At 42.1% G+C, this 24,071-nt stretch overlaps 1 protein-coding gene across 11 annotated transcripts in view; it reads left to right on the top strand.

Moving 5' to 3' along the window:
* LZTS2 (leucine zipper tumor suppressor 2) overlaps nt 1-23,410 on the top strand; it is a 527,324-nt gene extending 503,914 nt beyond the window's left edge. For all 11 annotated transcript variants that reach the window (XM_069239523.1, XM_069239522.1, XM_069239526.1 and 8 more), the window contains 3 exons: nt 2,857-3,450; nt 12,967-13,236; nt 16,184-23,410. In XM_069239523.1, coding sequence (XP_069095624.1) covers nt 2,857-3,450; nt 12,967-13,236; nt 16,184-16,888 — 1,569 coding nt within the window. In that variant the 3' untranslated portion in view covers nt 16,889-23,410. The remainder of the gene's footprint in view (nt 1-2,856; nt 3,451-12,966; nt 13,237-16,183) is intronic.
* The last annotated feature ends 661 nt before the right edge of the window (nt 23,411-24,071 follow it).

Below are 24,071 nucleotides of genomic sequence, written 5' to 3' on the forward strand. Positions count from 1 at the left end.
CAGAGACTGCTGCTATTCCCACCTCGCCACCATGCCCTGGAACGCTCTCCACTTCAGAACATCACTCTCGTTATCATACTTCACGAAGAGACTCAAGACCTGACTGTTCGACTAAGCCCAGCAACCTAGTGTCTGGATACCTTCACAGGTGATCAGCCGCTCTTTAATAATACTGATTAATTGATTGAAAATTGCATCAGCCCTAAGTCACTGCCAGGTCCCAGGTGTCACTCACCTTGAATGGCTAATGACCTCTAGTCTCTGGGCATGATGGTCACGCAGTGCTAAAGCACATAGCTTCTGAAAAAAAGAATGGCCAATATGATAAAATGTGCCACTCATACTGAGCACAAATGACTGGGCATTTGAGCAGATGCTGTGACTCTTAAGGTTGTGTGTACATACCTACAAAGACATATCTAAGCCTGTCAGGAAACATGTATATGAATATTTACACACACACTTTCTCTTCATGATTGCCCTTTGCAGGTAGCCCTGTAAGTTTTTTTTTATGTGGTCCATTGTGTGCCCCTACTGAAAATTACATCTAGAGACGGGCAGGCATGCGGAGACTGAATTCAAGTCTCAAATTCTGTGATCCTAATAATTCAAGACACCGATGGCTCAAAGGCATAATGTGGTAAATGGGCAGACCCAGTAGCATAAAGCAGGCTCCTGCAGCCTTTGCATAGCAGGGCGCACCCCAAACTCTCAGGGGGCTCCCAACCTTCAGTGGGCCTCCATTCAGCCCAAGGCCTATGAATATCTGTGAGATATCACATTCTGTAATGGTGGGGGTCATAATTTTTCTTATGCCGCTGGGGAGACCGTGTAGTTTGCAATCCTTAAACAACCAAATCTGTTGGGGGTGTAAAGATCTATCTGGATCAGAATGTTAGAATATCTTGTAGAAAGAGAGGCAAATAAATGTAATGCAATAGTGAGAAAAGTGTGGCACATTCACAGGTTTATGGGGCACGAAATAAACTAAAGTATGGTGTTCTTCCTCTTGTTTTTGGGACCCTTGTTGTCTGTCATATGCTTTCTCTGGTGATTTGGGAATGGACATTTGAGAACAGGACCTCTTTGTCAAACCGTGATGGTGTGCGCGATGAACCTCGGCTGCCATAAAGGTCGTGGCATATTTAGGTCTGTCCTTTGGTTTCTTGGCAGTTGCGGGTGTGTTGTATATTATTTTAGGGCACTGTTCCATTAATTTTTTACCCCATGACACCCCTTTGTCTAACGCTTGAGGTTGGTTTGGACGATTGTATGGCTTTGCCAAGAAGATATTGGGCATACCCTGGAGTTGAGTGGGTAAAGAAATGTTGTTGCTCAACCCTTTCGACGGACAGACCTTGACGTTCTCCCCTAAGCTCTGAATTAAAAAGGAGGAGTAAACCATCGTCACAAAAATGAACATTCATTAGCTTGCATGATACATACCTGCTAACCAGAACTTAACATGTTCTGTAATTTTTGAAAAACGGAATATACGTTAACAGTTTTTCCTTTACTTTATTCCCATTTATCCACAAATGTAAACTTTTATCATGTCAGGTTGTATTACTGTGAATGGAGTTAGGATGATTATGCAGGAAGGGCTTCTGGAGGATATTGTGAGGTTTTACCAATGATGTAATTGGAGCCTTTCTGTTCTGAAGACACAGTTGTGATAATACTGCTGTTATATCATATATAGAAGTAGCTTTAACGCTCCATATCAGCTAGTAAGACAATATGGCATATAAGTACCCCTGGTACCATGTACTGCCTTCTTATACCTGACGAGCTTCTTTTTTTCTAGTTCCCAGTCACCTTCTCTACAAGCTTAAAATGTAGCATGTTAAAGATCGTGCAAGCTTTCTGGTGTAAGTTTGAACACTTGATGCCAGCACGCTGCGCAGTGCCTAGCAGGAAGCCCGGCAGCAGCCACGGTGGTCTGTCAGTGCAGCTAAACTCCCCTCCTGGCCCAGCTGAAATCCTTTAATCTGGTGAGATACCTTGGCGCTTACATCACGGAGCAGAGTGCATTCTGAGGTGGCTCTCATACCTTTCTGTGGGGAAGAGGGAGGGTGCTGTGAGGAATGCGGCACTTGTCAGGCCTTTATCAGAAAAATATCCAACCTGCCATTCCGATGCGTGGAGGTTTCTCGTCTTTCGGACGCATTTGAGTTTGCTGCGCAATGAGCTCACTGTTCCGCCCTCCTCGGTGCCCGGGAGATTGTCTCTGCCTTCCAGGCTGGCTGGCGATGCTCACATTTGTCTACATTGGACACGGGAGTTTGTGCAAATAATTTTAAAAATGCAAATTTGAGGTAAGGTTGTTTTTTTTTTGTCATTTTTCACACGTTGTCGGTGTAGTGTACACTGCTTGGGCACGGGGCAGACATGCTATCGAGCTTGTCGGGCAGGAAGGATTATCCCAGCGGTGATTAGTTTGTGTTTGCTAGGTGGGTCCGGGGGCTTTGGAGGCCACGTCTGTGCACGCTGAGGTAAACTTCTCCATGTCCTCGCAGAAGTAGGTGCTCTAGTTAAACCTATGTTTTTTCATTCAGGAATAATGTGCATATCTTTGCTTCGCATGCAGGTTAGCCAGTGTTAAGCAACGCTAAAAATGCTGTCTTGATGCTGCAATCATTATGGTGTGCACCTACGAAATTGTCCAGAGCATCGTGGCAGAGAGTATTAAGTTAAAATAAAAAACCCAGCGCTTTCCATCCGTAATGACCCGTTGTGAACTCTGACCTTCGATACTCGTAACCTATCTGTAGAGTTTAAACTGGTATTATCGTTTTCGAGTATTGCACCTAGTCGACCTATGGGCACCGTTTAATTGTTTATTCTGTGTTGCAGAACATCGAGAAGACCTTGATAAGGCCTACAGCGTTCAAGCCTGTTGTTCCCAAGAACAGAAAAACGTCCCTGCAGTACATGGTGCCACGTCCTCCCGGGGTGGCCCTGACGGAGAGCCAAGGCAGCCTCAACCTGCTCTTTGGAGGAAATTCTTTGGGTGGCCCTGAAAAGCACAACTCCTTCAGCTGTAGAACCAGCACTCACTCAGGCAACCTGTCAGACTCCGGGCGGAACTCTTTGTCTAGCCTGCCCACCTACAGTACAAGCTGCAGCCATCACCAGGAGCCGGCCAGCACCTCTGCTGGGCACGCTGCGTTGGACAGCCATAGTACCATGAACGGGGTCCCAGAGAGAGGGGCGAGGGGATTGCAGGGTCCCTCAAACTCGGACAGTGGACGCTCTTCATCCAGCAAGAGCACAGGGTCATTGAATGGGAGGGGGAATCCGTCATCGGACAGTGGGTCTTGCGATCGGTCTCCTGTGAACAGTGATGAGGTTCTTATTCATGAGCTGGAAGAGAAGCTTCGTGAGCGAGAGATGGAGCTACAGCAGCTGAGGGACAATCTTGATGAAAACGAGGCCGCAATATGCCAGGTAGGAGACTTAAATATGCTTCCACATTCAAGATTCTGGCCCTCAGTGGGTAGGAAGCCCGAATGTGCCAATGGGCCATTTATCATCAGGGTCTAAATGTGACGGGAGGGTGAGGGGCACCAAAGACTGCAGGCGACAGGAAGGTCTTGGAACAGACACCTGCATTCAGCCTGTTAGCGTAACTTGGTTTTGAGTATTGCCCTTTATGTGGGTCTGGCCTAAATCTGAGAGTAGCCTGAGGTTGCAGCTGACCAAATGGTGCAGGCAGCCCTTGTGTGCCTGAAGGCTGGGTGTGTTTTCAGTCTACATGTGTCTACATACAGAATGTGCAGGTAAGCATCTGCAACCTGGAGCAAAAGATAGCCAAAGAATGTAGTGGCAAGTGTGCAGGCACCCTGACTGTGCAGGTGTCCAGTGAAGGCAAGTGGTGAGGTGTCTCTCTGCACAGAGTTCAGTTTCTCTGAAAATGCTGACTACCTGCGAGTGTGAGCAACATGAGTGCCGGGTAGTCTGAACGCGTGACTAGTTTGAATGTGTAGGAACCCCACCATGTGCATGTAGGCAAGCTATGAAAAGGACGTAGGCATTACATTTATAAATGTGGGGCTCACCTTGAAATTAAAATGTTCTGTTATGTTTATAAATTTACAAGCAACTTGCATAAATAGTGTTTAGGTTTAATAATCTAATTGAATGTATATTTAGAGTAGCCTTCTTGAGCTATGAAAGACATTGGTAGTTGGTTGGTGGAGATGCACTTCTAGTAAAAATAAATAAATATATAAATATAATGCAGCAAGCAGTTATGCCACCAGTTCCATTTTTATCATCTCCACCAGGGTTACCCCCTTTCGAGTGGGAACAGTGGAAAGAAGAATTCAAAACATATTTAGATGCCGTTAAAGGTGAAATTTTCACCCCGAAGAAGACTTTTGCATTGTTGAAACATTTTTTAGGAATGGAGGTGAGGAAGGTGTTAAAACATTTACCATGTGTACCTTTCACTGGTGAAGGATATGAAATAGATGAATATGAGTCAGTCATAAAGGCTCTAAATGCACATTTCAAGAAAAAAAAGAATGTCATAATGGAACGTCATAAGTTTTACAGGAGACTGTAAATGCCAAATGAATCTATAGAAAACTTTGTAAGTGATCTTAGAATGTTCAACTCAACGTGTGATTTTAAAACATTCACAGACGAGGTTATTCATGACCAAGTGGTGGAAAAATCCAAATAATATAAAAATTCAAGAAAAATTACTGACAATTGAGAATCTCACATTAGAAAAAGCTGTAGAAATTACTAGTACAATTGAATCCACAACAAAGTTTATGGAGCAAATGAGTAGGAGGAATGAAGTACAGAGTTTACAATCGCAATATAATATCAAGCAAAAAGAAAAGAGGATTGCAATATCCAGTGAAAATAAAAGGAAACCACTTGAATGTTATCATTGTGGTAGTAAAAGACATTTAGGTAACTCTCAATTGTGTCCAGCGGTTGACAAATGGTGCAACAAATGTAAAAAAAGAAAGGTCATTTTACCTCGTCACCAATTGTGAAGTATTCCACAGATCCATGTATGTTTCGCCAATCCTTTATTCCAGTTAGACATACACAACCAACAGGGCGGCAACTGACTCATCTTCAGAGATCAACCTTCCACCCCAAGCTTCCACATTGCACCTCACATTCTATCTTACCCATGAGCCTAATACAACATATATTCATCTAAAAATTCGAACAACCCTGGTGCTTCTCAGTGTGCATCTCTATCACTAAGCAGACATTAGGAAAAGCTGGTTCAGTTGTGTGCAGTATTGTCTCTGTGGTTTCATAATTGTTAATTTCGCCTGAATTTTGATTAAACTGAGCTAGTGGGCTAAAATAAAGCATAGAATTACTCTGCAGGACATAGTTCATTCGTTTTAATTGTAACATTAAAATCCCTGGCAATGTTTGCTTTTAGGATTAAAAAAATACAGAAAGGGTACAATGCTTGCAGTACACGAGTCTGAATAAACAATTAAGATTGTGTGGAATATCCTAGCTTTTTCCTCCATCCAACATAATGACATAAAGACAAGATGCTGATTCCTACCAAAATTATGAAATGAGTCTTTCTAGTGATTTTTTGCACAGTGCAGCATTAATAAATATTACAGTCCACAAAAACCCAGTAAAATGCAAACCCTCTGGCTATCCTAGCTCTAAGGCCCTATCACTTAAATCAAACTATACGATTGCTGATGTAAGAGTCTCTGCCACAGTTTTGGGCTGACTAGTGTCTTAAATAGGTGAAGAGTTGGATTAGTGAGCTTTTACTAGCTCAGACTATAGTAGATGGTTGCTTGTAAGACTTTAAAGCCATGTTCTGTGCTGCTTGCAGCACAAAGAAAATAAACATTAAAGCATAACACAGTAACCTACACAAAGCAATGTTACAACACAATTTATAACATGACCAAGCACAACACAGAAGGCAACACAACCCGTATTGTACAAAAACACAGCAGCACAAAAAGCACCACCACTACAACAAGATACCAGACAACAAATATGAACAAACTTTATTGTCTGACATTACCACCTCAGAATCCTGTTTTCATAGTATGGTGGTAGAAGATGTTTTCACTATGCACTGCGTTAACTTACCACCAAAGACACGACACACGCTTAAAAACAATAACAACATTTCATATTGGCTCTATGGAGATGCCAGTGAGAGCACATTGGTTCCACCAGAAGTAGAAGTACTTAAAATGATAAATTATTTATTCAGAGAGGGGGGGAAAAAGCAATTTGTTTTTGCCAGTTTGTGCAGTCCTCTGTTGTATGTAACCTGTTGATGCGCCTGGATACCTTTTTGGATGATTAGTGCGCTATACAAATCAATATAACATAGCATAACATAACATAACCTGTAACGAAAAACAACACCTAACATGAACAAAGCAGTGAACTAAAAATGCGATCTTAAAAAACCTGCAAAAAATGCGGTTCCGTTGTTGGAACATTCAGCACCTAATTCATGGGTGACAAATCCCTTCATGAAGAAGAATATAGAAAAGTTGTGTTTTTTGTGGACATCGCATAAATAAAACTGTCATTTTTCAATGCTTGTTAGATGGGAGTTCTTTACTGAAATGAGGGAAACCTGCCACATTCTCCTTCACGCTTCATGTGCCTCGGTTTAATAGAGATTATTCTCAAAGTACATTTAAAAACTGAATAAAATAAAATGTGTTCGCATTAAAAGCTTTTTTTTAAATGATAGTAAAGAGACAAACTGTTCCGGGGGCGCGGGGGGGGAAATAATTGTAGTGTTTCTGGATTAACATGCCTTGTTGCAAACTCTGAAATGCATTCTATTTATTTGAGAAAAGTATTTATTTGTTCTTTATACCGGCGGTTTGGGTACAGATTCTCCTTTTAAGCACTAGTAAGTTTACAAGCCAAAGTCCACCTTGTAGATTCCTTCCTGGTGATTTGGGCCCCCTTGTGTGTCCAGGGAAATTACATCTATGCCTTCTGGGAGGGCTTATACTCATCAAGAGAAGGTGCGATGGTGACTGCCTGCAAAGGCATCACTAGCGGTCTTACATAAATATCATTATTTGGATCTCTTTCATTCAGCCTGTTACACAGTCATTTCCAATAGAAGGAAGTGATGGAGCACTGTTCTGTGCAACTCACAAGAGAAAGAGTTAAAATCTGAAACTATATTCTGCCTCTTCCATGTCTGTATTCTGCCTGTGACAAACCAGCTGCTCTCCCTGGTCTCCATTCCAGGAGTTTTCATTTTCCGGTGTTCTTTTTGAGGTCTTAAATTGGCTATGAGTTTCTTTCCAAGGCTCCTTCACAGAGGCGCGCACCTCTCCTGTGTGTGGAAGACTGGTAGGAGAAAGCTTCCTACCCTGTGGTTGCCTGTCTCTGCCTCCATCAGGTGGAGTCCCTACTCTACAGGCCCAGCCTGTCTGCGAACAAATCTAAGTACTCTTGCACTAACTCAATGTGTTCCCCTTCAAAGAGATATGTTGAGACTATGGGGGAAGATATTTTTTCTCATAAAAGGTTTCTAGCCATCCAGGAATAATCCTTACATTTTGATACTTGCATCTCTAACACTGTAGTTTCAGAGATCTCCAGGTGCCTTGGATCCTTTGTTCAGATGGTCCCTTTCTTCTGACTCAGGGTAGCAAAGAAACTTGCAGTCCTACTGCTTTGGTTTCGAATCGAGATGCAACATACAAAGCATCTCATTACTTGATCAGAGAGGCAAGACTTTTTTTTTGTATATATGTTTATGGTATTTTTCTAGTGTGAAACTAGTCAAAGATCTTGAGGAAATTATCCTATTTATTTGGAATTCTTGTTCTGCTCAGGAGTTGGGAGATGGGAATCATTGCAGATTCATCCCTCTGAGCATCGATGGGATGTACCTTGAATCTGTTGTGCGTCTGTCCTCACACCCCCCTCAACAAGGAACAATAGTTCTGAAGTTTAACATGTGGGTGTTAAAGTCTGTTCTTCCATCACTTAGAAACAGTAGCGTGCATTTACTGGTGCGATGATACTTGGTGTCAACAAGGAGGGTGCTCAGACTTTCCCCGTCCCACTCTCTGTAAGGTAACAGTACATTTGTGACAGTGAGCATTGAGCAGGACTTTAGAATGTGCAAGCAGAGAGCCTAAGCACACTGAATCATAAACCACTGGAATGAGAGGCTGACAACAAGGCCATGGCTTTTGTATGGAATACCCGGTCATTAACAAATACATCACCTTGTCTTCAAAGAAGTCACAAAGCTTCATCTCTGCATCTTTTATGGGGAATGAGCTGAGCTTGCTTCACTTAGACATGTTTTTGTTTTCATTTTGTTCTAGGACCACAGGTTTCTATAGGCATTCCTACCAATTCTTCTCACACCAAAGACAGTTCACAGGCAATGCACAAGCCACAACTGTAGAACATAGCTTGAGGTTTTCAGGTGACACATCTGGGTTTCAGGCCTAGTGAAACTTGTAAGAGAGCTTCCCCTTTTTGACATGTGATTTGATCTTGTTTAATCAGCAGAAAGGCCTAACATCCTAAGTGTGTCCACTTTTTCTAAGACCAGCTACTTGGTAAATTACTTTTAGGCTTATTAGTGTGTCATTCTGAAGATTATTCACATAATCCTTGAAAACACTTTACCCGGCTTTGTTAGGATGTTGGTTAAGTGATGAGGCCTTACCATTCAAACAGCCATAATCATTCTCAGTCGGACGCATGGTCCTGGTTGCCTCCCCTTTATCAATTGTCACAGGTTTTATACCAGATAGGGTGTCAGTTTTTTCATCTCTTTGTGCTTTAGTGCTAAATACTGATCGCCAACTGCCCTTAAAATGCAGCAGCTCTTATAAGGCACTTCCTGCACTTCTAAGAGGTAATATAATTGTCTCATGCTTTCCTTTTTTGTTTTGACTAGTGCGGATATACACATTTCTCCATATCTTGGTTTATCTTCACCTTGCCGAAGTATCCTAGCTTCTACCCTGCTCTTATGTCCAGTTGATATAAATTCTGCGTGTGCCCTGGGGAAAAAAAAACCTTTTACATCACTTCTGTTGTGCTGGAAGTGCAGCCCCCACAGGGTGGTATTGTAGTCCCTAACCAAGTCTTGATAAAGCTGCACTCAACTGCCCTTGAACAAGATCTGTGTCTGAGGCCTACTGCCTCTTAGTAATTGCTCTCTGATTGGATACAATAACAACTTCATAGCAGTGTCTTCCAGGTGCTGTGGTAGATGTTTTCCCTCACTTTCTGCACTTTTTCCGGACCGATCACAAATATACCTTCTTTTCTTAAAACGTATTCGAATATGGGCAGGTACGTGCCTTTCTTCTGTTTCCTTCTTTAGGTTTGTGACCTGAATATTGCCCTGTCTTCACATCCCTAAATGCAACTGACTACAGGGTTACTCTGGCTCATCTCCATCGTACCTTATATTTTGCTGTTACCCAAGCCATTTAGGAGTCATGTTGATCTTTCGGCACACATGCAGACCCTGGAGCCTGACTGTCTCCTCTCAGCTCCTTAAGTAAATCTCATATACTGTGCCCCATTTTACCTTGATCATTTCAAGGCCTTTCATCTTCTCGCACATGTAACTGTCTTGTGTGATGACAATCTCCAAGGAGAAAGGGCCGGGTCCCATCTCTCATTTGCTCCTACTAGTATCAACCAGGGGCACCACGCTGGGGCCCTGTCTCCTCCTGCTGCTGTCCCACAGTACAAAGATGACATCTTGTCTCTCCCCTCTAGGTGTAGCTTGTTGCTTTTTTCTGTCCAGCTTTGAGCGTTTCTGCTCCAATCTCTAGGATTCAGGTTGTGTCCCCCACCTAGCTCTTATTTCCCAAGAAACACTACTGCTCTGGCTACCCACCAACAGAGAGCCAGGTGCCACACCATCTCTTCAGGCAGCACGGGCCTTGCTCTGTTTACGGCACTTCTGCCTCCATGTGAGCACATCAATGTTTTCTCATATCCCTCTGCATTCCAGCAAACTTGCTTTTGCAGCGCAAATCTTTTCTGGATTAACATGCTGTGCATTATTCTGGCATCTAGTAGTTGGGTCTGCATTGTTTCGCCAACTAGTGGTTGGGTCCTGAATTCTCTTAACTTTTTAGTCTTTTTTTTGTACTTCCTTTGTTTTTTGTTGTTGTTGGGTGTCAACGGATCTGTCCATTTGATGCTTCCTGGGGTGTTGTATCCCCTCCTCTGGAAGTTCCCACCTTTGGTCACCAGCTTCAGATTCTTTTTTTGTTTTGTTATTCCCCATCTTTTTGGTGGAGGTGGCTTGTGAAGCCAGAAAATCCTTCAAGCTACAAAACTACACCTACAGGAAAGAAACATTAATTTCTCACTAAAGCCCAGATGCCTCTACCAGAAAAAACCCAGCCTTCCATTGCACCCTGGAGTTATGGAATGGATCACTTATTTGGCTGCCATCTTCACTTTTCCACCATGATCTCTTTTAATTTTATGTGGTGCCTGGACTGTTTGGTCTGCGCATTGTTTTCTTTGTTCCACAAGTGACTTTAATTAATAGAACTTCTTAACAGGTAGGTTTCGCTTCACAAAATGTAGCCTTAATGAATCCATCCCCTCTTCCTCCCAGTCTTTGTCCCTCGCGCAAACTGTCTTTGGATCACCACATAGGGAAAGATGCTTGGGAATCCCTGGTAGACCCCTTTTCACCAATGCGCACCTCTCCCACAAGGCTCAGGTGAGTGGGCCATGTCTGTTTTTTCTTTTTAAGGTCTAGCGCACAAGCACTCCTTCCCTGTTGTAATCTCTCTTTGGGCTTTTAACTACACCCATGTCACGCCTGTCACTTTCATTGGTTCGTGGGCTTGCCTTTTAAAATCCGCTTGATTTCATTAGTGAAAGGCATGCATGCGTCATGCCTTTTCCGGTGTTTAGACCTCCTCAAGCGCACCGGGCAACTACTGAAAACATACAAGGCTCCATGTTTTCAGCCTGGTTTCTGTACTACTTTATCTTTTTATTTTCCACGCAGCGCGATCGCACTGGGTTTTACATAGCATGCTTGTATTTTCGGTTATCAATTTCAGCACGATTGCGCTGGGTTTTACATATCACGATCACGCTCGTTTTTTTCTTTTAATTTATGTGCAAGAAAAGACCAGTTAGGAGTTTACAATGCTAATAGCTCTAACTCGAGCAAATGCGAGACCCGTTGCATTGTGTTTTTTTATTGCCCGAAAGAGTGTACAACCAATGGACTTTAAAGTCCCTCCCGCTCATCTCTTAGTCTATTTGCACTGCCTTCTAAGGCATCCAGCCCCGATGTGCATGTGAAGTAAGATTTTGAGTGCATCTTCGTCTGACATCTTCCAAATTTGGCCTCTTGGGGCCCGGTGGCTAGGAGCAAAGTTCCTGCTAATTTCACTCCCCTTGCAGACTCCTTGATTGACAGCCCAATCCACATCCCCCTTTTGTTCAGCGACCGGAGTGCATTCCTTTCACAGAATCACCGAGTACACTCCCTTTCTTCAGTTTCCACACAAATTGGTTGGGCCGGAAGCACTATTGGATGGCTGAATGTGTAGTGCCCGTTCCTTTGGGTTGCACTCTGTCACTCCTGAGGTTGTGGTACAGTTACTTGTATAAAGTTTTCATTCCTGAGTGTCCATCACATGCCATTTAATTGTGCCTATCTGAGCCTTCAAGGACTGCGCTTCTGCTGCTCCTGGGTGGAATTTACTCTAAGTACGCAACAATTATTCTGAGGGCTGAGGCCACGATCACCACTATAGTGTATCACTTGTTGAACCCATTGATCTGGCTTATTGTTAGCTTCTAAAAGACACAAACTGCTGTTAAGATGATTAAGTACCCACATGCATAGCAGTGTCCATTTTCACACTTTCCACAGCACTTCATGGTTAAGCGTCATTTTTCAAGCATGTCTTTAAACATCACACACTCAATCCAACATTTCCAGTGCAGGGCAAACCACATCCAGCACCCTTTTCAACCCAAAAGTTGCATATAAAAGCATAACATCCCCTTTGAGAGGTTATGAAGAGCTACATAAATACTACCCAATACAACACAACACCGCCACGGACTGTGGTCGCTGGCTATTCCTCTGATGGCCATTATGAGTTCTTGGGATAATTATTTCCTATCACTAGCACTTCCTATGTCAGGGGAGACTGTTTCTGGTTAGATGTTTTTATAGCGCTAATGGGTGCATAGTGCCTTCATTGTTTCTTTTGTAGAGCGACCTCTGATGGAGATGCAGCCCGAAACAAAAATTGACCACCAAATCCTAACTAATTGGGCTCCTAAAAAGTGCCACACTGCCAGAACAAATTTGTTTTGACTGTTCCCTTTTCTGTTCTCTTCACTCTTTAGTTTATACTTTTATTTTCCTTTCCTGTTACAACAGAAGAACATCAATGGTTAGTGAGTTATGGTAGCCCAGAAATACAATAGGTTATTTGGGAAAAACAGCTGTTATGATTATTTTGTACAACAAATATCTCACTCCCCTAAGAATATTGGTCATTAAAATGACTGAAGCAGACAACATACTTGACTAAAGAAATGTGTTCACCAGGAATATGAAGCATATATATATATATATATATATATATATATATATATATATATATATATATATATGTGTGTGTGTGTTTAAACTCCAAATGTAAAGATAGTTTAGTCTTGGTCAAAGTTAGTCTTAATAACTCAGCATTTCTAAATGTTTAGATTTCTCTAAAAGCATCTTGATCTGCTTATCTATTTCTTTCAGAGGTACAAACAAAGGCAATTTAAAAGTATCAAACCAGGGGGAGATATCTAAAGTTTCACCCATTACGATGACCAGTTGCGTAGATATATAGTTCTGAAGATGTATGGCCACTTCTACATGTTGCAGATCATGCTGCAAGCATGTGTAGTAGAGTATTTTTACCTCCTTCTTTTGTTTCTTTACAGGTGTATGAAGAGAAACAGAAACGCTGCGAACAGGAAATGGAGGATCTGCGGCAAAGTTATGCCATAAAGATGAAGCAGGCTTCGCAGAAGGCGCAGAGGCTGCAGCAGGTGCTGCAGCTGCAGATCTTCCAGCTGCAGCAGGAGAAGAAGAAGCTGCAGGAGGACTTCTCCCAGCTGCTGCAGGAACGGGAGCTGCTGGAGAAGAGGTGTGCCTCCTTCGAGAGGGAGCAGACGGAGCTGGGGCCACGGCTAGAGGAGACCAAGTGGGAGGTAGGTAGAAAGTGGTACCAGGCACCCACTCGCACAAAGGGCTGGGAAGACCAAATTAGACATACATGGGTCAGGTGCCTAATAGGTAAGACAGTCAAGGAAAGTGAACTTTCGTGTCTTACACAAGTATTAAGACTGGCTGTTAGGATTATGATGGCTGCATACTTGAGGAGTTCTAGAAATACCAGAAGATATCCTGAATGACATAAGACCAGTTTCTCCCACTATTGCAGAGAAATGTGTTAGATTAGAAGGTGCATTCTGATCTATTTTGCTGATTTGCAGCATGTCTGAGTGCTTAAAAGGATGTTGGCTACACTCAAAAGTATTTTTCACTGGGATGACCTCCGTTCGTAGCCTTCAACAGTAGTATCCTAGACCAGCCGTTCTTAAACATTTTCGCTTAGGAGGAGCCCCACAATTTTATCATTACTGGAACGCGGGGATCTCCAGTGAATCATTATTGGAATCTGGGGACCATCACTGAGTCGTTAGTCGAAACCGGAAACCCTGGCCTAAGTATTTTCTGAGAACACGCATTCATCAAAACAGGAATTCATCAAAGAAATGCACATGAGGAAATATCTTAATTCACAAACAAATATAAAAAGTCAAAATTTTAATAGGAAGACTGGAACTTCTCTAAATTCAATTGAGGCCAATTATCGTTCGTAGTATATTCTGTTTGATGCACTTCCTGTTTCTTTTATCCAGTGCCATCTCTAATTTTTAATCCTCCCCGCACTTATCTGTTGTTCCCCCGCTCCTTGTCCTTAAATTTTTTTTAAGAGGGCCCAGTAGCCTCAAAGTGCTGTGGGGCTGGTGTTTTTGTGTTCTATGCAAACATGCCTTGCATACGTTTGATTTACCATTGTAAAATGGCAGTCAGTCATGTTGGAATGGTAAATAAAAAATGGAAAAAAAAAAATAGCTGCCGGTGTGTCGGCACGCATGACCATGTATGCAAACCCAAGACTATCTTCGAATAGCATTTCTTTAATATAAAACCTATTCCTATATGGCCACCAATGTGTGCAGCAGTGTAGACAGACAGCTGGACATTTTGGTATGAAGTAAAGCCAATGCAGCCTAGCATTGGTGAAGCCAGTAGTTCGATCTTTTAGAGCTGAGACCTATTGGCTTTGCCAGTGCTTGTCTTATATGTCTTTAAATCAGGGTTCTCCAGTGAGAAGCTTGTGAGCTACAGATAGCTCCCAGCTACCTATAAGTACCCCTCTGTGTGCAGGCCAGCCTACCAATTAGAAGCTTTTGCCGAGTGAATACATTTATACCAAAAACTAAAGGCGTATATTTGAAGAGAAGAAAATATGTGTATTTTCAGAACTGATAAGCTTATTCTTCGAGAAAATTGGTTGTGCTTCAAAAATATATTTAAGAGATAAAGGGGGTCATTCTGACCCTGGCGGTAAATACCGCCATGGCGGAGGTTGGCGGTAGCACCGACAACAGGCTGGCGGTGCTCCGCCGGGCATTCTGACCGCGGCGGGACAGCCGCGGCCAGAAGCGGAAAGCCGGCGGTGTACCGCCGACTTTCCGCTGCCCTTGGGAATCCGCCATGGGGATTCTGACACCCCATACCGCCATCCTGTTCCTGGCGGTTCGCCCGCCAGGAACAGGATGGCGGTAGGGGGTGCCGCGGGGCCCCCGTAAGAGGGCCCCACAAAGAATTTCAGTGTCTGCTTTGCAGACACTGAAATTTGCGATGGGTGCAACTGCACCCGTCGCACCTTCCCACTCCGCCGGCTCCATTCTGAGCCGGCGTCCTCGTGGGAAGGGTGTTTCCCGCTGGGCTGGCGGGCGGACTTTCGGCGGTCGCCCGCCAGCCCAGTGGGAAACCCAGAATGACCGCCGCGGTCTTTTGACCGTGGTACGGTCTTCTGGCGGTTCCCGCTTGGCGGGCGGCGGTGAATCACCCCCAAATTGTCCAGGGTGAAAGGAATTTATTACAAGTATTATAACCTTGGTGCCAGGTACAATGCAACTGTGGGTGTTATGCTTTACCCACTCAGAGGCATTCCACATTGACAAAGCATTTTTGCACTAGTGCTGGCAACTGTGTCTGTTGAAGAGAAGTGATCACCAGGCTTACTCTTGCACAGGGTGGGCAAAACTGTAATCATCTTATGCTGTCACTGTTACAAACTTATAATTTTAGTAGCTCTCCGTGATTTTCCTTGACCATAAGTAGCTCTTATTACAGACATGTTTGGTGACCACTGCTCTAAATTAGGAATACCACGACAGTTTCTGTTCCTCTTTTAAATTCCTTGAATACTTTTAAGTTTAAAACCTGTTTTAAGCTCACCCATTATTCAGTTGTTGCTTTATCATGATTCGTAAATTGTAGCAACTGCTGCCTTTTGCTACATACAATTTGTAACACAATATATATATATATATATATATAGAGAGAGAGAGAGAGAGAGAGAGAGAGAGAGAGAGAGAGAGAGAGAGAGAGAGAGAGAGAGAAAAAAAAAAAAAAAAAAACAAACAAACAAACAAACATCTTACCGAATTCTGAATGTAACTTTTGAGTGTGTCCTACGAAGTTTGGTCAAGGTGTATCCTTGCTTGAGAATGGGCAGTGCACCTGTGGTCTAACAAAGAACGTTCAAAGGCAGAGCAGCAAAATCACCTAATTACAGTGTTATGTTCTGCACTCTGTTGAAAATCCTAAAAAGCAGTTTATGGTTCAAGGTCACAATTTAAGACTATACCAATATCCTGCTAGTAGCTGGGCTGGCTAAGGCTCCTTCCTCTTCAAAGCACGTGGGTAGGGCTTGGATCATGCAAATATTGCCTGAAACTTCAGGCTGCTAGTATATATCATGTATTGTCCATTCAAGCAGGCTTTGCACAATGTGTAATTTTTTTATGTTGTAGGTGTAATTTTACACATGTTTAATATACGTGTGCTATTTTGCAGGTCTGCCAGAAGTCTGGGGAGATATCACTGCTTAAACAACAGATGAAAGAGTCTCAGGCTGAGCTGGTCCTGAAAAGCAACGAGATACTTCTCCTGCGATCCCAACTCCGAGATGCCAGGTCCGAGCTGCAGGCCAGCGAGGAACAGATCCAGGAGCTGCAGGACACCACCCACACCAAAACCTTGGAGCTGGAGGTGTGTGAGAATGAACTCCAGCGTAAGAAGAATGAAGCTGAACTGCTGAGGGAGAAAGCAGGAAAGCTGGACCAGGAAGTATTAAGCCTCCGAGAGGCTGCAATAGTAGGCACTCGCCATGGGCTGAGCCTTTACCATGAGCAAGAGGAGGCTATGTTGATGTATGAGTGCGACGAGGCCAAGGCGCAGCGTCAGAGCGTGGACATGCTTCAAAGTTTAATGCAGCAGGTGGAGAGGTATAGGGGGGAACTGATGTATGAACGGCGGCGGAGTGAGGAGCAGCTGGAGAACTTTGAGGATGAGCGCCGCACGTGGTATGAGGAGAAGGAGAAAGTAATCCGGTACCAGAAGCAGCTCCAGCACAACTACATCCAGATGTACCGGCGTAACAGGGAGCTTGAAAGGGACATTAGGCAGCTCACCTTGGAGCTGGAGGCCAGGGAACTCGATGAATTTGACCTTCATGGGGCAGAAATCCAATTTGAGGAGATTGCAGCCACTGAAATCTGAAGGCAGTAGCTTCAGCATCACCACGTCTGCCTTTCAATAGACCTATGTGGCCAAATGGCCATTGTATAGCACCTGCCAAACAGTCTACGAGGACATCCAGGGTCTGCCTCCCAGCTAATCACGTGGACTATTATGCAATTTACACATACCATGTATATATAGAGCAATGTCTATACATAGCATATATGCTTTGTATAACTTCTGTTTGAGCTTGATTTTTTTTTTTTTTTTTTTTACCTTTACAGATATTTTTGCAGGTATTTGACGTAATCCCACAATGTGTAACCAAATAGCAATTAGGAGCCAAACCCAAGATCGAAGCTGGCATATAGGACCAACGCTTGAAACATGACGGTGTGCCTGTGTAATGGAGGAAATGCTTACCTATCTTCTGCCTGCTATAAAGATGGGAATATTGGCAATGTATACTGTTTAAAGACGACTCTTCTATTCCGGACTTGTGGTTTTGAGACCAGGTATTGGGGAGAAGTGGAAACTGCTATTTAAAACTGTTTAAGAGAAAACAGAAATCATCTTTTTAAAGTCTTTTAAGTTTCAGTTTTGAGTTGGACTCTGGGAACCTTCTGTCCCTTGGGTGTTTTTCTTGAGACGTTCTCATTTGTTTCTGAATGTGGGGTTGTCCATGCCTCATCGGCAAGGTGAACAATATGTGGGCTTCAGCGCTTTGTAAGTGGATCCAGAGTGAAATATCTTCCACTTGGTCAAAATTAATTCCAGCCAGCTGTTGCCTGCTGTGCGTGGGACTGTTTGTCCCTCTTCCGAGGAATCACCTATAACTAGGGGAAAAGGAAGGTCCATTTTGTTTGACAGTATAGATTTATTCACAACTGTCCCAAGACTACTTTCAGTTAAAACGTAGTTGGTGAATGTGTTGTAAAAGAGTTGTGACGTTGGGTCGATATTTCTGAAAATACCAGAAGCCTTACAAGTCAATAAACTTAACAGTAGCCCTTCCACAGTCAAATTTCTCCGTTAAAGAACACATGGGCTATGTTATGAGGTTTTTGACACTCTAGCTGAGAAGGCCACATGTACAAGGCCAAAAATGCTCGTCTTCTAGTGGTTGAGGTGGTCTTGACTGAAATCATAAGTTTGGACCAGCTGGGACCAAAGCATTTTCTGTGATCCCTGTTTCCCTCTTTTCAAAGTGAAGTTGAGAAACTCCAATTTAAATTATTTACTGGAATTCCAGTTCTTTCAGTTGCTAGAAAGACACACATTTCATCATTTTGCTTCTTGGAAGCACAAAAAGCATGAGAGGAATAGTTGCCCTGCATCCTTTAATGAAACGGTCAAGAGTCAGTGAGCCCATTCTCGGATAAGACATTCAAAATCGACAATGAATCCAGTCTTCTCTAAGTTCGTAGCACTGACTAGCAGATTAACCCCAAGTTCTAACTCTCCAGGCATTCATTAATATTGGATTACTCCTTGGAACTCCTGACCAATACGTGATTTGAGCATTTAACTAATATTGCCACCCTTTTTAGGAACTCATAAACATCTGTCTGCTATAGATATCCTCACCTCTAATGGTCTGAAAACACACAGTTAGGCCCCCTTTCCATGGTCTTGCTGTATTTTTGTGAGTCAGTTCCCTGCCTTTTAGTAGTCTACATTGACTAGTCACCATGGGTGCCAATGGTAATTTTTCCATGGCTACAGAGGACACACTCCCAGCTATTCATCAGTGTGGTCAATAGATTACTCATTCGGTAATTGAGTGACCTTTAAATTTGCCTTCACCTGTCACACAGCAGATGTATTCCTTTCCTGCTGACATGTCATGTTGCAAAATGGTTTGCGCTCTTTTCATCTGAATAGCTTTTCTGTCGGTGAAGCTTAAGGCATCATGTCTGGATCAGGCGCTTCACTACCTTCCAAAGCCCCTGTAATCGATTGCACAGCCCATTCAATTAGCTTACTTGTGCATCCTATTAAAACTTGCTCTTGATATCTCTTATCGAGATTAAATTTCACCAGGGTGAATTAATAATTGTTTGAAGAAGATAGCAGTGAGAATGACATTCGTCCCTCGGTTATGTAGCACTGGGTGAAGTGGTATAGCTATATGATCTAAACCAAATTCATAGACAAATTATGTATTCTCTCCTCCATGGGTCAAGAGACATTAGTTGACTTCCTTATGTATGGAAGCCTCTGGCCATTTACCTTGCTATAAATCACTATCTTTGTATTGCCCACGATCTTGATTGAGAAATTCAACCTATTTGTCTGGCAGTTCTGTAAGTAGGGATGATAAAATGGGGACCAGTATTAACAAATAAATCCAGTGCCAGGAACGTGATGGTAGAATATGTCAGAACCACTGCCATGTGCTCACCTAATTCTTTAGTGGTTCTGACTGGGTTCCTCCTCATTTGATCATTAGCGCTGGTCCATTTCACATCAACTTGAGGAAAAATGCAGCAGCAACCCATGTTTCTCATTTGGGCCTGTATTTATACTTTTTTGCACCACATTTGCGTCATTTTTTGACACAAAAACGTCGCAAACTTACAAAATACAATTATATTTTGTAAGTTTGCACCGCTTTTGTGTCAAAAAATTACGCAATTGTGGCGCAAAAAAAGTATAAATATGGACCTTGGTGTTCTTCTTGCTGTCAGTTGAGAATACATTGCTGCCTTCAGAAATGATCGTACAGTTTCAGGAAACATTACCCATTTTCTGACCTAAGAGAGTTCATGTGCTCGTCTTGAAGCATTTAGCTGATTCAAATCTGAGTGGGATCAGATAAGCCATCAATCATCCATGCACATGCTAATAAATACAGTGCTCACTGCAGACCTGTATTTGGGGGTATGAACCTCTGAAGGAGCTTTATCTTCCAGGTCTCCACTTCTCAGACCTCAATAACAACAGAGTTTGTACTTTGTGACCCAACAGACGTCAATGATATGTGCAGCCTCTTCTGAGCGGGAAAGAAAAAGTTGCACATGAATATTCTAAAGTGCTGAGATTCTGAGATCTCGTCCCAGTTCTTACCCAACTAGCTACAATGTGCCCAGCCTTCTTCAGAATTCTTCCTCCTGTCTCGGATAGAATTAGAGATCAATCACCTTCCCCCTTTAGTTTTTGATCATAAACTCTGGGTTTGAGAAGAGCAAACGTTTCATGATCTGAATATGTCTGTATGCGACATCTGGTTATTTCCGGGCCTAGGAATTACTTCTATAGGCCTTAAGAAAAGACAAAGTCCGATTTACGTTTTACCATTTTGCCCTGATGCAACTACTTGATTGGCCCATGGGCCAGAATCTCATTAACAGGTTGAATAATATAATTGTTAATGTAATGGCTACATTGGTGATCAATGCAGGCATTCAGGTGCCTACCTGTGAAACTTCTGAGCTAGGGAAGCTTACACGCGTGATTTCACGATTGTCCTTTTTTCGTCAGGTGTACCCAGGGGAAGCAGCATTTTGAAGGACTTCGGCATATCATTGCTACTTTGTGGGATGCACATTTGCTGTTAGTTTATGAGTATGGTTTTTGTTGTGCTAGATGGCTGCTGGCAAAGCACCTATTGAACAAGAAGAGCCTGTAAACAATACAGTGCTTTTGCTTTGGATGATACAGTCTTTCTGCTAGGCCAGAGCTGCTGAATACTCACTGCTGTTTCAGAGCAGCATGTGTGCCCGCTGGGTGTTCTTTTTAAACAGCTTTAATTGTTAGGATTGTGACTGCCATTTGGGAGTGTTGCCACATGGTTATGAAAGAAGTACGTCTGTAGGGTATGTCCATTGTAGGTTATTGAAGTTTTTTTGTTCTTTATATCTACCAGGCTAACTATCTGCTTTTTAAATTCCTTATTTAAAACCTGTTGATACATCATTAACAATTGTGCCAACTTTAAATATACTACGCTCAAACGTTGTGTTCTTCCAGCAAAAACAGGATGGCTGGGTGAAAAGGCAATTGCCAAAACAGAGTTATGTAAGTACATTAACAGTTTTACATGTTCCATACATACACACTATGTCGTTTTTGTGTTGTGAGGTTTGCTCCTACATTGTGAGAATTGTACAATTGCAGTACATGAAGGACACTGTCCAGTAGTCTTGCATGGGTATCGAAAATTTGTAAATACTGTACCATAAGAAGTATTTTTTTTCGTAAAGAAAGTTATCAAAGAACGGTCTAATTTTTGTAACCAAAATAATGGTTTGCACCTTTCTTATCTCGCTAGTGTCTTCTCTCACCAGTGTTTTCATACCATAAGCCATTTGACTTAACAGCAGTCCAATACTGTCAGTCGCTTTTCATTGTGAGAAAGGTAACAAACTAATGGCCTCACTAGTGACTCTCGGGGAGTTTTCTTCTGCGCGAGGGAGAGGATGAATTATTGAGGTGACCGAATTCAGTCTGATCTCAGCCACTTAAACTGTTCTATGTAAGTGCTTGAGATTAGAGTATATTAACATTGCTCCTATAGCTTGTGAATAAAAAATGAACAAAAGCCAATACATTTTTTGCATAATTTCGAGTGATCTTGGGCACATTGTAATAATCTTTTGAAACATAAACATTCTTATCGCAGAGTCTTTCCACAAGCGACCTACGGAGTTCTTCGGAGTGAGATGATTTGGTCCTTCTGCCTTTTTTTGTTTAGATTTAGAGCACTGAAGTCGTACCCATAATGATCAAAGAGAAAGGATTGTATTTCTAATGGTTGATGATGGTACGAGGGGCATACACCATACTTCAGATAACTGCAGAATCAGAATGCATTAGTGCTTCCTATTTGAGCCTAAACAAATGCACAAGAAATTGCTGGCAATTAAATAAACCCTGTATACATTTAAGGTTTGTTTTTTTAGCCCTACCAGTTATCCCTCCTGCAGGTATGTGCGATATTAAAGTTTATTTCTTGTGCCATCAGTAGGTTCCGAACAAACACTGGGGAAAAATAATGGCGGCGATCCCATCCATCTCTTGTGTTTGCTCCAGAACATTTTTGCTAAAAGAAATCTGCGGTATTTAGCCTGCGCCATGACTGTGGGCCTAAGCGGTTATTGTAAAATGGTAATATTGGAACTCACTGCAGAAATAGTGGGCATTTTGTGTTCTTAGTTGACCTTTGATGCACAGACCCAAACTCCAGTGATAAGTTGATGCCCTTGCTGTTGTTTCCATGAGGAGAGAGCAATTACCTGAATAAGATAATAAATATAAACAAAAGGTATCTGTTTTTGCCTTATGTATGTTTGGTACAGGCCTCCTAATTAAGAGTAAGGATAAAGATATTGTGTCTGTTCCTTGCATAATTAAATTACGCGGATATTGACAGAATTGTAGTAGGCACGTGCTATTAACTTAGATAAGTGGACATGTGATGGTCAGTATTATTCTGCTGACAGTCTGTACCCTTATAACCAGATGAAGTCTATTTCTTTATGATATTAATGATTGAAACAAAGTATTACAGAAGGGCCAGGTTATTTTTGAATGAGACATGTGTGTGTTTTGTAGCAATGTAAAGGACAACAGCTGCTGGTGGCTACCTGTTTTGCCATTTCTGATCGCTGAACTAGAGTTGTAGATTCAGAATTTTTGTAGTGATATGTTCATAACTTTATAATGGAGATTAAAATGATTATGTACTACAGCCTCAAATACCTTCATGGTTGGCCAGTGACTAGGTTAAAACTATGTCCACGTGACTGGTTTTCAAGTCTTCGACCCACAAAAAATATAGTATTTGCATTAGCGTTTATAGAGATGTACAGTTGAAAGTGAAAGATATCTGTTTATGCTTGAAAGGTAACTTTGAAGTCAGTTACCTTGTGCAAACAGGTGCAGTTGAAATTTGTTAACCTTACAATCAAGAATAGAGGAACACCATTCTGCTCACAGCCATCAAATCACCGATTTTGAAATTAAGTATTTTTTCAATTATTTTTTAGAACACTGCCTCAGTATTGTGGACATTGTTACCCCATTAAGAACATTATTCTCAAATCGTCTTTCTTTTTCAAATCAGAGTCTGCCTGTAGGCAATGAAGGAGCCAGGACACTCTTTGCCTTTTCTCAAGTGCACTTGCCATTTACATTATTTATGCTTGTCTCAATATTGCACCTTTTTCTGGTATTCATTTTGTTAATGGCTATTGAAAATGTACCTTGGATGCAGTGCAGAAGGGGAAGTTGCATCGAACATGATATAGAAGGAAGCTTGTCTAAAAACAATCCATGTGTCAGAATGTTTTTTGTTTCTTTATTCAGGACTTGCTTTGTCGATATGCACTGTGCTTCCTTTCTCCACCTAATTAGCATTTCAGTATTCACTTTATTTGTACCTTATTTGTAACGGCAGTCTGTGCTTTGAATAGCAAACAAATGTTATCTTTGTGCATTGAGTAGCAAACAAAGATTATATTTCATCATTAAAAGTGGTGCATACATTGCAATCTCTTTAAACAACTATGCTACCAAAAATATGTAATGAAAAAATAAAGTCAATTATTTCTTTGTTCAGGTCAGTCTATGGTGGATTTTCATTTGGGTCTGTTATTTGTTTAAAAAATGTTTATGCCAAGGGGAACATAAATATTAGACATTTAACAATCCTCTCCTTTTATTGTAGCCACACGTCTCATACCCGAAGCTCTTTTTTACCCTTTGATGAGGAAAATTATCTTTGGACGTCCTTTGGCATTTACAACAAATTTCCGTTTTTAAAATAAAATGGCACCTGCTGCGATTAATGCCAAACATTTTATATTCCATAACACTATAAGGGCCTCTATTTCATTCATCTTCAGCCATTGGCTTTTTTCATTCAGGACCCTTCAACCATCGGCACGGAACATATGTCAGCATGGCTCAGTCAGCAGGTGTACCTACGTCTCACCTACTTGTGTGTGTATCATTCCACCTCATTTGGAATGCCTAGTGGTCTGTTTCACTTCTAAATAGTACTTCCTCTCACATTTTAATTCTTTCTCATTCACAAGTTATTACAGAACCACATAACATACTGAGAGGACCAAATAATATATTTTACCCACCCTATTGAATCATAAATTAAAGTAGCAACTAGTGTACAATCCTCAAAGCAATAAGAGTGTCTGGGCAATATCGTCCTTAAATGCATTTCCAATGTTAGCTATACCTCATCTTTATCCACACCAGCCTC

Source organism: Pleurodeles waltl, chromosome 6 (genome assembly GCF_031143425.1).
Source record: "Pleurodeles waltl isolate 20211129_DDA chromosome 6, aPleWal1.hap1.20221129, whole genome shotgun sequence".
In the NCBI taxonomy this organism is placed as follows: Eukaryota; Metazoa; Chordata; class Amphibia; order Caudata; family Salamandridae; genus Pleurodeles; species Pleurodeles waltl.